The 12,285-nt window shown below is 60.0% G+C and overlaps 2 protein-coding genes across 6 annotated transcripts; one reads left to right on the forward strand and one right to left on the reverse strand.

Annotated features, from left to right (window-relative positions):
• Window positions 1-880: 880 nt before the first annotated feature.
• On the reverse strand, window positions 881-5,519 carry LRCOL1 (leucine rich colipase like 1). The gene is made up of 6 exons (XM_081113430.1): window positions 5,275-5,519; window positions 2,956-3,068; window positions 2,105-2,230; window positions 1,893-2,018; window positions 1,685-1,807; window positions 881-1,011 (listed from the first exon to the last, which is right to left on the reverse strand). The coding sequence occupies exons 2-6, from the start codon at window positions 3,055-3,057 to the stop codon at window positions 1,009-1,011; spliced, it is 480 nt and encodes a 159-aa protein (XP_080969556.1). The 5' UTR covers window positions 3,058-3,068; window positions 5,275-5,519; the 3' UTR covers window positions 881-1,008.
• A 2,787-nt stretch (window positions 5,520-8,306) lies between these two features.
• Window positions 8,307-11,234, forward strand: P2RX2 (purinergic receptor P2X 2; the record flags this gene model as incomplete). Of its 5 annotated transcripts, XM_081114056.1 has the most annotated exons (12): window positions 8,307-8,488; window positions 8,669-8,804; window positions 8,890-8,961; window positions 9,046-9,121; window positions 9,192-9,288; window positions 9,405-9,485; window positions 9,583-9,721; window positions 9,963-10,093; window positions 10,287-10,377; window positions 10,455-10,520; window positions 10,607-10,684; window positions 10,868-11,232. In XM_081114056.1, 12 exons carry the CDS (start codon window positions 8,307-8,309, stop codon window positions 10,955-10,957), a joined length of 1,239 nt encoding a protein of 412 aa, XP_080970182.1. In that variant the 3' UTR covers window positions 10,958-11,232. The 5 variants fall into 5 exon arrangements, with proteins under 5 accessions (XP_080970182.1, XP_080970180.1, XP_080970183.1 ...); XM_081114054.1 differs by having other exon boundaries at window positions 10,607-11,234; XM_081114057.1 differs by lacking the exon at window positions 10,455-10,520.
• Between the last annotated feature and the right edge of the window lie 1,051 nt (window positions 11,235-12,285).

Below are 12,285 nucleotides of genomic sequence, written 5' to 3' on the forward strand. Positions count from 1 at the left end.
TTTTAGAAGCGAAGACTCTACATCGATCATAAAACATCGACTTCTGTCTGTCTTCTCCGATGGCATCAGCCAACGCCTGTCCAGCGTTGTCCCTCGGCCCGGCCAGCACCTGGCGTGGGAGGGTCTTTTGGTCTCAGTGTTGCCATGTCCCTCGGAGAGGACCTGGGGGCACCTGAGGTCTCTGACCCGCAGGCCCACATCGCCACCTGGTGGCCGACCTTGGGATTGCGCCGGGCCAAGCGGGTGTCGTCATTCTTCCTTTGCAGGTGAGGGGTTAATGTGCTGCCTCCCGTGAGCACCCGGACCAGGGGCGGGACTCACAACCTTCAGCGGTGTGGGACCCTGATTTCCTGTTTCCTGTACCGTCAGTGTTGTTTACAGTCTTCTCAGTTTGGGATAACCGACTTATTTTTAAATATATCTCCATTGATTATATAAAGGGAGAGGGAGAGAGAGAAACATCAATGATGAGAGAGAATCATGTATCGGCAGCCTCCTGCACGCCCTACACTGGGGATCGAACCCCCCAACCTGGGCATGTGCCCTGACCTGGAATTGAACTGTGACCTCCTGGTTCATAGGTTGATGCTCAACCGCTGAATCACACCAGCCCGGGTTCAACTGATTATTTTTACTTGCAAAGACAAGAGACACTTAAGCGTCTCTTATGGAACGCCGGGGGAGGGGGGGGGGTGTATGGGGGACGTGTGGCCTTTCTCTGCCAGGTCACAGCTGGTCTCTGGTTCATACAACTTCGGCTGCTTGGGGGTCACTGTTGCACCAGATCTGACCAGACCCTGCTTTGTCATCGTCTCCACATTTTCTACGGCTCTTTTTTGCCTTTATTGTCGGAAGAACACGGACATGACAACACCCACTTGAGCTGCATCAGTGGTTTATTGGTGGAGTCATTGAGCTGCAGGCCCCAGAAGGCGGTCACGTGGCCGGGGGGCTCCTGCTGAGGGGCAGTCGGCGAGTCCGGGCCACCACACACAGATCCTGTGCGCGTCACTGCAGGACACAGCAGCAGTCAGCACGGTGCCCAGCACCGACGTCACGCCCCCTTTGCCGAGGGGCTCGGCTCCTCTGGGACAAGGACACCGTTTGGACCATATGGCTCATCGGCCACAATTGGGCACATTTCTGTGGACACGTGGGGCCTGGGCGCTGGTGATGCCACATCGGGATGTGGGTGCGGAACACGGGGGTCAGCCACGCCTTTATAATCAGGCAGATGTGTGGATCCTTCCAGCAGCACATGTCACATCAGTGCTGTCTCGTCCCCACAGCTCATCTCGGCCCCTGTGCCCGTCCGCATCCCCCCTCACCTCCTCCCGCCCCCACGTGAGGTTCTGCCAGTGGAAGGCTCCTGGGGAGGGTCCGCTCAGCCTCCAGCCCAGGGTGGTGGCAGGCCCTGTCCACTGTCCCCAGGTGCTCCCGGTCCCAGGCCCTGTCCTTCACCAGACGCCTCAGCACTGTTCCCACTGGGCCCCGGATGGACCCGGAACCTTCCTCTGCCCAGGACCACCTCCTTCCAACACCCTGTCCAGCCCCCGCCCACCCCACTGGCTGCACGACGCCCCGCCCACTCACTGGCTGCACGACGCCCCGCCCACTCACTGGCTGCACGACGCCCCGCCCACTCACTGGCTGCACGACGCCCCGCCCACTCACTGGCACTCACCGGGGGCAGGCAGTGCGCCAGGAGCCCGTTGCGGGGCACGCAGCGCGGGGGGCTGGCCTCGGTCAGGCGGATGCAGCACAGGCTGCGGCACTCCTTGTGGTGCAGGCAGTGGTCGTGGTTGGGCTGCGAGACAGAGGCCCCTGGACCTCCGCCCTCGGAGAAAGCGGGCAGGTGAGCCCCCTCCCGCCCCGCCCCGCCCCGCCCTCACCTTGAGCCACTGCAGGCACTGGGAGAAGATGTTGCGGGGCGTGCAGAACTTGGAGGGGTTGTAGTTGTTGGTGACGCAGCAGTTGCTCTTGCACTCCTTCTTGTCGGTGCACGAGTAGCCGTTGGGCTGCAGGACGAACGGCCAGGCCTTCCGGCCACCGAGACCCCCCAAGAGGCGGTGCCCCCCCCACCACCACCACGGAGCCCTCGCACCTTCCGCCAGGACAGGCACTGCAGGAAGATGGTCTGGGACGTGCAGAACTTCTGGGGGTTCAGGCTGTTGGTGACGCAGCAATCGGTCTGGCATTCCAGGTTTTTTTCACAGGTGTCCCCGATCCCCTGCGGGGCCCAGGGCGTTGCAGACCCCAAAAGAGCCCCCCTGTTCTCCGCTTCCCTTGGTCCCGCCCGGGTCCTACATGCCTTCAGACTTATCGAACCTGGCGGGGTTTCTGGAACATTCACAGAGCAGGGAGGGGGGCTGGCCTGAGGCCGCGGACTCGGGGAGAAGGGGGCAACCGTTGCCTGTGTCTATCCTGAGCCCAGTGGACAGAGGGTAAACTGAGGCACGGAGCCGGGAAAGCTCGTGAGTGGCTGAGCCGCAGGGCTGAGCGACGACCTAGGAACCAGGAGGTCACGTTTCCATTCCCGTGGGGCACAGGCCCGGGCTGTGAGCTCCACCCCCAGTGGGGGGGTGCAGGGGGCAGCCGGTCAGGGACTCACTCTCATCATTGATGCTTCTCTCTTTCTCTCCCTCTTGCTTCCTTTCTCTGAAATCAATAAAAATATTTTAAAAAAATAAAAAGAAAAAGAAATCTACTGGCTAAGAGTTAAAGCCGGGACCGCGGCTCTCAGACGAGACCAGCCGCCAGCTTTGGGTGAGAAGCAGGAGGACTGAGGAGGAACTGACCTTCCAGAGGGTCGCGGGGTCGGGGGGCATCGAGGGAGCGGGCACAGGGCACTGGGGCCGGGCACCCTCTGGAAAAAGGCCAGGGGCCCCAGAGAGCCCGAGAGCAGGCCGAGGGTGGAGGCCTCACCTGTGCAGGGACTGGGGGGCGTGGACTTACCTTATGGGACAGAACCAGGTGATCCATCTCTACCGTCACCGAGGACACAGGCCGCCCCCAGAGCAGCAGCAGCGGCAGCAGCAGGCACCCGGCGAGCGCCATCGGGCGGCCGCCTGTCAATGTCGTGTCTGAGGAGCGTCCCCCAGGCACCCTGTGCAGGCACCCACTTCCTCCCCCTCCTCCCCACCATCGTTCTCTTACAAAATGTTTTCTTTTTAATTAATAGACATGATTTTTCTAGAGCAGCTTTAGGTTTACAGGAAAATTGTGCACAAAGTCCAGAGAGGTTCCTTCTGCTGGCCTTCTGCCTCAGTTTCCCTTGCTGTTAACATCTGACATTGGTATGGTCTACTTGCTACAACCGACCGACTGATATCGGCCTGTTGTTATCACCCCAAGCCCATAGTGGACATTGGGGTCCCTCTGTGTTGTACATTCTGTGGGTTTGGACAAACATAGGACGCGGTCATCATTTCAGTGTCACACAGACTAGCCTCACTGCCCTGAACGCCCCCTGTCTCCGCTGTCCGTCCCGGTAAACACGGGTCCTTCTTCCGTTCCCATCGCTCTGCCTGGAGTCGGAACCGCAGGTCGTGGCCTTTTCGGATGGGCTCCCGTCACTGAGCAACCGTGTGCATGGAGAGTCCCTCCATTGTTGCAAATTTCTTTTTATTGCCAAATGGAAATAGGTTTTTAACAGCCCTTTCCCCAGGGACCACCGGAACCTTGGTTCGTTTAAACCAGTGATTCCCAAAGTGGGCGCTACCGCCCCCTGGTGGGCGCTGCAGCGATCCAGGGGGGACGGTGATGGCCACAGGTGCCTTTGTTTTAACTTTTTTTGTATTACCTTTCTATTCTGAGTTCAAGAAATAGTTTCATAATTTCAAACTTCAATGTTTCTAATTTACACCTTTCCTTACTATATTTTACGAAAAAGGTAGAAATATTAATGCAAATATCTTTCTGTTTAATTGCTATTAAAATTTAAAAAAAATTAATTTCCAGGGGGTGCTGAGTAATATTTTTTCTGGAAAGGGGGCGGTAGGCCAAATAAGTTTGGGAACCACTGGTTTAAACAAGAGCATGTTGTTGCCCGGCCTGTGTGGTTCAGTGGTTGAGCGTTGACCTATGAACCAGGAGGTCACGGTTTGATTCCAGGTTCAGGGCACAGGCCCAGGTTGTGGGCTTGATCCCCAGTGCGGGGCGTGCAGGAGGCAGCTGATCATGATTCTCTCTCATCATGGATGTTTCTCTCTCTCCCTCCCTCTCCCTTCCTCTCTGAAATCAATAAAGACATACATTTTTTGAAAAGTGGTTAAGATGGTAAATGTTTCCCACAATAAGAAAGACGTTACAAGTACCTCTCCTGGGGCCCCACCCATGCACAGCCCCTGGCTGTTTGGAGACATTCTTCCAAGTATGGAGCCTCTTTTCTGTTTGTTCACAAATCTCTCAGGTCAGACCTCTTTCCAGCTTTTACTGCCCAACATCGATGTCAGGTGTGAGCCACAGCCTCCCAACCTGCCAAGTGAAGGCTAAGACGCCGACTTGGACAGTGCAGACCTCTGAGCCACAGCGACCACGGTTTTGCTTTTGTTTGTTTGTTTTGTTAATCCTCACCAGAGGATTTTTTTTCCATTGATTAAAAAAAATTTAATATTTTTTTTAAATGTTAAAGCTGGGAGGGGGATAGAAACATCGAGAGAATCATTGATCGGTTGCCTCCTGCACGCCCCCTACTGGGGCTCGAGCCCATAACCCGGGCCTGTGCCCTGACTGGAATCGAACCGTGACCTCCTGGTTCATAGGTCGACGTGCAACCACTGAGCCACACCAGCTGGGCTGGTGTGTTTTTTTTTATAGAGAGAGTGGAAAGGAGGAAGAGAGGAGGAGAAGGAGAGAGAGAGAGAGAGAGAGAGAGAGAGAGATCAATGTGAGAGAGACATATGGATTGGTTGCCTCCCACACATGCCCCGACAGGGTCAGGGATCAATGGGGATGGAACCTATAACCCAGGTACATGCCCTTGACTGGGAATCGAACCTGAGACCCTTCAATATGTGGGCTGACACTCCAACCACTGAGCACACCGGTCAGGGCACACTGCTACCACTTTCTGAGCATGAACCCCTCCCATCGGGGCACAGGGGGGCTGTCTCAGCCTCATGTCGCTGCTGAGGTGCACCCCTGGCTCGGCACTCAGTGCTGGCATTCTTACACAGAGAAACAGACCGTGAGGTGGAGGCGTGAGCTCGGCTGGCTACCCCCTGCAGAAGAACTGCCCCGGAGCTCACACTTGCCCAGCAACAGCAGCCCTACCTTTTGTCTCGTCCACCTGCTCGGCTGCAGAGAATAGGGACCAGCCAGGTCGGACGGTGCGGTCACCCAGGGCCGAGCTGTGGCAGAATCACTGGGCCACCTCTCAACCCTCCTTCCTCTGTCCTGCCCCCGCCTTCCACCCGAGAGGGCGTCTTTCATCATCCGCCCGAGAGACCGGGGGCAATGTCCGGTCCCCTGGACAGGAGACCTCCGGCCCACACAAATCCCCGGGAGCCGACCACATCAATGCAGGACCAGCCTGAGAAGCCAAACCTGCCCCTGTGAACGTGTGGCCCCTCCCCACCAGGATCCCCAGTGGCCTGCTCGGCAGCTGATAGGGTGGGGCCGGGGCCAAGCTCTGGGTAGACGGCGTGCTTGTGCTCTTGGAACATTGTTCTCTTGTTTATTTCTGCACAGTGTGTTCATAATAAACATCTACTGACTTATTTGTCATTGGCTGTGTGCCAGGCACTGTGCCAGGCTGTGCAGGGGAACAGGCTGTGACCCTCTTGCCACCTCGAAGCTCCAGGCCTACTTTGGGAAGTGGGCCCATCACCAGATAGGTCACAGAGAGAGTGGTGGGTGCCGTTAGGGGTGTGGTGGGGTTGCCCGGAGGGAAGGCCGGGGTGACGGAGGGTAGGTTTTAAGAAAATATATTGTTATTGATTTCAGAGAGGAAGGGAGAAGGAGAGAAACATCAACGATGAGAGAAAGAATCCCACACGCACCCCACCGGGGATGGAGTCTGCACCCCGGGCATGTGCCCTGACCGGGAATCCAACCGTGACCTCCTGGTTCCTGGGTCGATGCTCAGCCATTGAGCCAGGCTGGCCGGGCATGGAGGGCATTTTAAGGAGTGGGGAAGGGGAGATGGGAGAGAGGAGAGAGGTGGAGACTGAAGGGGGGTGAAGCCAGGAGGAGACCTGGGGGTGGGTGGGTTCGGTTTAGCAAGGGCCTCACAAAGCACCTCGAAACTCAGTGGCGTGAAAGGGCGTTTTACCATCCTCCGGGCTCCACGGGCAGCTGTCACTCAGAGTCGCTGGGCGTGGGCCTCGGATGGCAGCTGGGCCAACTGACCCCGAGCTCTTTTCACCAGCAAGTCCAAGGCCAGGACGGCTGGAGCCTTGGGTGGCAACACCCGCCCGCACGGCTGGCTGCCCCAGAGCCGGTGCCTGAGCCCCAGGAGGACCTGAGAGGCTCTGTGGCCAGCCCAGGAGGCAGGCAGCCTCACGCCCCGACCCCCCTCAATCGGCCAGTGGGGTGGGCGGGGGACGGGCAGGGGGGAGGGGGCGTGGAGAGAGACACGAAGTCACCTGAGCTTGGGCTGAGTGCTTGAGCCGTCAGCTGAAACCCCAGGAGTGGACAGTATCACCCCGGACAGGGGCAGCCTGTAGGTGAGGAGAGGAGGGGTGGCCCTGGTTTGGGGTTTCTTTTCGGCAGGGGTGAGGAGAAGGAAATGTTCTAAAATTAGATCATGGGGATGCTGGCAGCGCGCTGTGAATATACCAGCAGCAACACGCTGCACATCCTGAGCTGTGCGGCCTGTTGTATCTCAATAAAGCTCTTTGGAAAAGGAAATCTAGTTGAACTTTTACCGACAACTTGGTTGACTTTACGTTGTTATTTATAAATGATTTTTTATTCTCTCCTTGCCAGAGAGTCATATTTCCTTTTAACCAAAGGTTTTGGAATTCAATTAACTTATTTGTTTTGCTCATAAAATGCCTTTTTAAGTAAAGAACCATTATTAGCTGTGGCTACAAATTTGCATTAGGAGTTTCCACTCGATTTCTCAAATTCCCTACCAGCCGCGGCCAGACGCCTTATCTAATCCTCAGGGCAGTTTGTGCGCTCGGGAGACCAATCCAGCGCACGCTGCGCCCTGGATTTGGGGAGCTCCTGGCGTCCTAGTGGGTGGAGCCTCATAAACAAAGCTACCCTGTCAGGGACGCTCTTAAGCCCTCCTGTGGTCCAACCCATATCCCTAAGGACACAGGTAGAAAATCCATCTCAGACGATGAAAGAAATTAAATTCTTGGGCAAACTTGAGCTTCTAGCTTTTCTTCCTAGAAAAGATAAGGAGAAAACTCTAGTGTATTCAAGAGAGGAAATGCCTGCAGGCGGCCGGCAGGGCAGCGCTCCGCCCCCCAAAGACGACGTGGTGCGCGTTTCTCTGTCACAGGAATTCAGACTTTTAACCCAGCTTTTTAGGCGTGAACCTCCTTTTGTTGTTAATCCTCATCAGAGGATATTCTTCCACTGATTTTTAGAGAGAGTGGGAGTGGAAGGGAGGGAGGGAGGAGAGAGAAAAAGATGGTGGTTGGGTGGTTGCCTCCTGGGGTGGGGATGGAACCTGCAACCCTGGTCCGTGCCCTTGACCGGAATGAAGCCCAAGACCCTTCGGTGTGGGCCGATGCTCTGACCACTGAGCCACCAGCCAGGGCAGCGTGGTGTTTTTATTTGTTATTAAATATATTTGTATTGATTCCAGAGAGGGAGGGAGGAGAGAGGGAGAGAGAAACATCAATGATGAGAGTCATGGACCGGCTGCCTCCTGCACGCCCCCTGCTGGGGATCGAGCCCGCAACCCGGGCCTGTGCCCTTGACCCAATCGAACCCGGGACCCTTCAGTCCCAGGCGGACTCTACCCACTGAGCCACCAGCCGGGCGCGTCTTGCATGAGGAAGGATGGCCCTTGCGCTCCGTGCTCACTGCGCAGCGGACGCCGGTGGAGACGCGGAGGGTGCTGCCCTCGTCCTGCGCCCCAGCCTCCAACCCCCGTGCCCGCCCCCGGGCCGCCTCCCCAACGCCCCCGCTCTGGGTCCACCTGTGACACCTGCCAAGTGCGCCGGTCGTCCGGTCGTCCGTGCCCCGCACCCGTAGCCCAGAGGACCCCGGCTTGGGGCGGGACCGGGCGGGGCGGGGCGGCGAGACCACGCCCCGAGGCCGCCCCGCGAGCCCCCGCCCCGCCCCCGCCCCCGCGGTGGCGGCGCCCGACAGCAGCTCGGGCCGCGGTTCCCGGCGGCGGGGCCATGGCGGCGGCGGAGCCCAAGCCCCCGGCGGGTGCGGGTGCGGCCGCGGCCCGGCGCCTGGCCCGGAGCTGCTGGTCCGCCTTCTGGGACTACGAGACGCCCAAGGTGATCGTGGTGAGGAACCGGCGCCTGGGCGTCGTGTACCGCGTGGTGCAGCTGCTCATCCTGCTCTACTTCGTGTGGTGGGTGCGCGCGGCGGGGTCCCGGGCCCGGGGCGGGTCCAGGGAGGGGGCGAGGGGACCCGGGTCCGGCCGGCGCGGGATGAACGCAGGGTCCCTGTGGCGGAGGGTCCAGAGCACGAGAGGGGGAGGCGGGCAGGACGCGGGGCCCCGCCGCCCCCAGAGCTGGCCGTGTCCCCACAGGTACGTGTTCATCGTGCAGAAGAGCTACCAGGACCGCGAGACGGGCCCCGAGAGCTCGGTCATCACCAAGGTCAAGGGCATCACCTCCTCGGAGCACAAAGTGTGGGACGTGGAGGAGTACGTGAAGCCCCCCGAGGTGCGCCCCGCCCCGCCCGCCCGGAGGGTGGGACCGACGGCGGGGACCCGCCGGAAGGGCCAACGCCCCTTCTTTCTGAGCGCAGGGGGGCAGCGTGTTCAGCATCATCACCAGGATCGAGGTCACTCCCTCCCAGGCCCAGGGCACCTGCCCCGAGGTGAGGCCAGGGCGGGGGCGGATGCTGTCGCGGGGCGGGGGCATTGCGGGGTGTCCAGCCCCTGACTGAGCTCTCTCCTCCCAGAGTGTGAGGGTCACCAACGCCACCTGCAACTCGGACGAGGACTGTGTGGCCGGGGAGCTGGACATGCTGGGGAACGGTCAGTGTGCACCCGGGGCGGTGGGGGGCGGGCCAGGGCACCCTCTCCACCTGAGCGCATGTGCCCGCAGGTGTTCGGACGGGGCGCTGTGTACCCTATTACCACGGGGCCTCCAAGACCTGCGAGGTGTCCGGCTGGTGCCCCGTGGAAGATGGGGCCTCTGTCAGGTGCGCCCCACCCACCTGGGACCCAGGTCCACCCTATTCCTTCCTCCTCATTGGGGGGGGGGGGGCAGTGCGGCTGCAGAGCCTGGGGAGACGAAACACGCAGTCTGTCTCCTCAGCCAGTTTCTTGGTAAGATGGCCCCCAACTTCACCATCCTTATCAAGAACAGCATCCACTACCCCAAGTTCCAGTTCTCCAAGTAAGAGCCCTCGGGTGGGAGAGCCCTCGGGTGGGAGAGGGGACCGGGAGGAAGCTGCCTCTCAAGGATGCCCCCCACCTCCGCCCGGCATCCTCAGGGGCAACATCGAGATGCGCAAGGATGGCTACCTGAAGCACTGCCTGTTCGACGAGGCGTCCCACCTGTACTGCCCCATCTTCAGGCTGGGCTTCATCGTGGAGCGGGCGGGGGAGAACTTCACGGAGCTGGCCCGCACGGTGAGGCCAGGCGCCTGGCCAGCCTGCCCGGCTCACAGAGGATCGGCGCCCCATCTGGCCGTGCATGGCTCCCGCTCAATCACTGACTCCTGGTCACACAGCCCCTGCTCCCCTCATGCCCAGAAATGGGTGCTCACCAAGTGCCCCGGTGCCCCAGTGTGCACCCCCTCAGGGTGGGACCCCAGGGCGGAGGGTCCCGTGTGCCCGCCCTGACGCCATCTCTGTGCCCACCTCTGGGCAGGGTGGTGTCATTGGGGTCGTTATCAACTGGGACTGTGACCTGGACCTGCCGGCATCCAACTGCAACCCCAAGTACTCCTTCCGGAGACTGGACCCCAAGCACACCCCGGCCTCCTCTGGCTACAATTTCAGGTACTTGGGCCCTGGGACACCTGGATCCTCACCCACCTGTGTGGCGGCTTTGGTGCAAACAGGGAGGGGCCGGTGGTGGGCAGTCTTGGTGCTGCCCTACTCTGGCGACAGGCACGCCTACCACCAGTTCCTCAGGGTCAGGCAGCCAGGGCCGTTTCAGATTCTGATGTGCTTCCGGGTCATTCCACCCCAGGTTTGCCAAGTATTACAAGATAAACGGCAGCACCACCCGCACCCTCATCAAGGCCTACGGGATCCGCATTGACGTCATCGTGCACGGACAGGTAAACCAGCTGGCCCAGCTCTGTGTCCCCTCCACACGACCTACCCCGGAGGGTCTGAGGCAGCCTCCTCTCCCCAGGCAGGCAAGTTCAGCCTGATTCCCACCATCATTAACCTGGCCACAGCTCTGACCTCCATCGGGGTGGTAAGGAGCGCGCACTGGGGTCCGGGCATGCGTGCGTGTGGTGGTGGGGGGTCAGGCCATGCCCTCATGCATGTTTGGCTGCCCAGGGCTCCTTCCTGTGTGACTGGATCTTGCTGACATTCATGAACAAAAACAAAGTCTACAGCCACAAGAAGTTCGACAAGGTGTGTACGCCACAGCACTCCCCAGGGAGCTGGCCTGTGACCCTGGCCCTTGTTTTGGGCCAGGCCCCTCCGCCCCCCTGTGCCTGCTCCACAGACCCAGGCAGACCACAGGACGAGGGGCAGAGCCAGGCCCAGGCCGTCCCACCACCACGGCCTGGTCCCACCTCTGCCCCATCCGAGCAGATGGTGGACACTCCCGATCGGGGTGCAGGACCCGGGCCTCCCCAGCAGGACTCCACGCTCACAGACCCCCGAGGCTTAGCCCAGCTCTGAGCCCCCTCCCTCACCTCACACTGCAAAGGCTGCCCTGGCCTGAAGCAGGTGGGACCAGCACAGAGAGCCCGGCCCTGCCCCCACATGCCTCCTCACAGCTGGGAACGAAAGGGCCCCATGCAACTGGGCAGTGGGCTGAAAGGGGCAGCACCCTGCTCCCAGCTGCCCCCTCTCCCCCAGATTCTCATCCCTCCCGCCCACACCACCTGCCCAGACCCATTGCTAGGCTCCTAGCCAAGAAACCATGTCCAGAATCCAATAAACCTGTGACCATTACCATCTTGCCCTGTGTTTTGGGAAAAGCGTGTGGAGGCCCTGAAGACAAATACTAGTACATAGCGGTGGGTCCCTGTGCAAGGGCTGCAGGGGCCTTGCCAGCCAGTGCAATACCCAGGCTCATGGCTGCCCTCTGGTCCAGCCACATCTGACCAGGGCCAATGGGGTGGGGGGTGGGAGGCAGGCACCCTGTCTTGTCTCAGTTCCACCCTTGTCAGTGCCGTCACCACCTTCCTGCAGGGATCACCCAGGCCCCAAACTAAGGGAAAGGATAGCAGTCAGGAGGGAGGGCCTGAGTTGCACCCAAGGAAAGCTGCCATTTGGTGTGGGGAGTGTGGGCCTGTGGGTAACCGGCTCCTGCGTCCTCAGATGCCACAGCTCATTGATTCAATGGACCAGTGTGGCTGGACACGGTTTCTCTAGCAGCTGGTGGCGTGTGCAGGTGTGGGGAGGCATGAGCCAAGCACCTTGCACAGAGCTCACCAGTGGTCCCATCACTCCCACGCTCAAGGGGAAGGAGGATTCAGACCATACCGGCCCTGAGCCCCTTCCCCACCCCCCCCCCCCAGATCTGAATGCCCTTCCCACCTGCCTATTGGGCTTGCCCCACTGGCTGCAACCAGAAAACGCTCCATTTGACCCCACCCAGCCATCTTCAGCTCCTCCCCGCTTGGGACACTGGCTGCACAGGTCACCCAAATGCTGGACACCCCACGGGTCTGGCTCACAGATGTCCAGCTCTAGTTTCGGAGAAACTGGCTTTTCCAGTCGGGGCTGGGCTGCAAGCTCAAGAACCAGGGCCAGGGGCTCGGGTTTCCTAAGCAGAGTGACCAGGGCCTAGCACCCCAAATGCCCCCACCCAAGCTGACCTCCAGGGCACAGCTGGGAGCTCAGAAACCAGGGTGCCCAGGCCGTCTTGCTGCAGGGACAGGCGTGCAGTGTCCCGGGTGCTGCTGTGGGCATCCCCACCTCCTCCTGCACGTCTCCAGCATCATTACCAGGAAGCTGTTAGCCCCGCCACCCAGACCTAATCTGATTTGATCTCCATTTGG

This window comes from Myotis nattereri (genome assembly GCF_964212035.1).
Source record: "Myotis nattereri genome assembly, chromosome: 19".
Lineage (NCBI taxonomy): Eukaryota > Metazoa > Chordata > Mammalia > Chiroptera > Vespertilionidae > Myotis > Myotis nattereri.

Coding starts and splice junctions, on each gene's coding strand:
- LRCOL1 (XM_081113430.1), bottom strand. CDS start 3,057: ATGGCGCTCGCCGGGTGCCTGCTGCTGCCGCTGCTGCTGCTCTGGGGG. Junction 2,231..2,955: donor ACCTGGTTCTGTCCCATAAG/GTAAGTCCACGC, acceptor TGGGCCCCGCAG/GGGATCGGGGACACCTGTGA. Junction 2,019..2,104: donor AGTGCCTGTCCTGGCGGAAG/GTGCGAGGGCTC, acceptor TTCGTCCTGCAG/CCCAACGGCTACTCGTGCAC.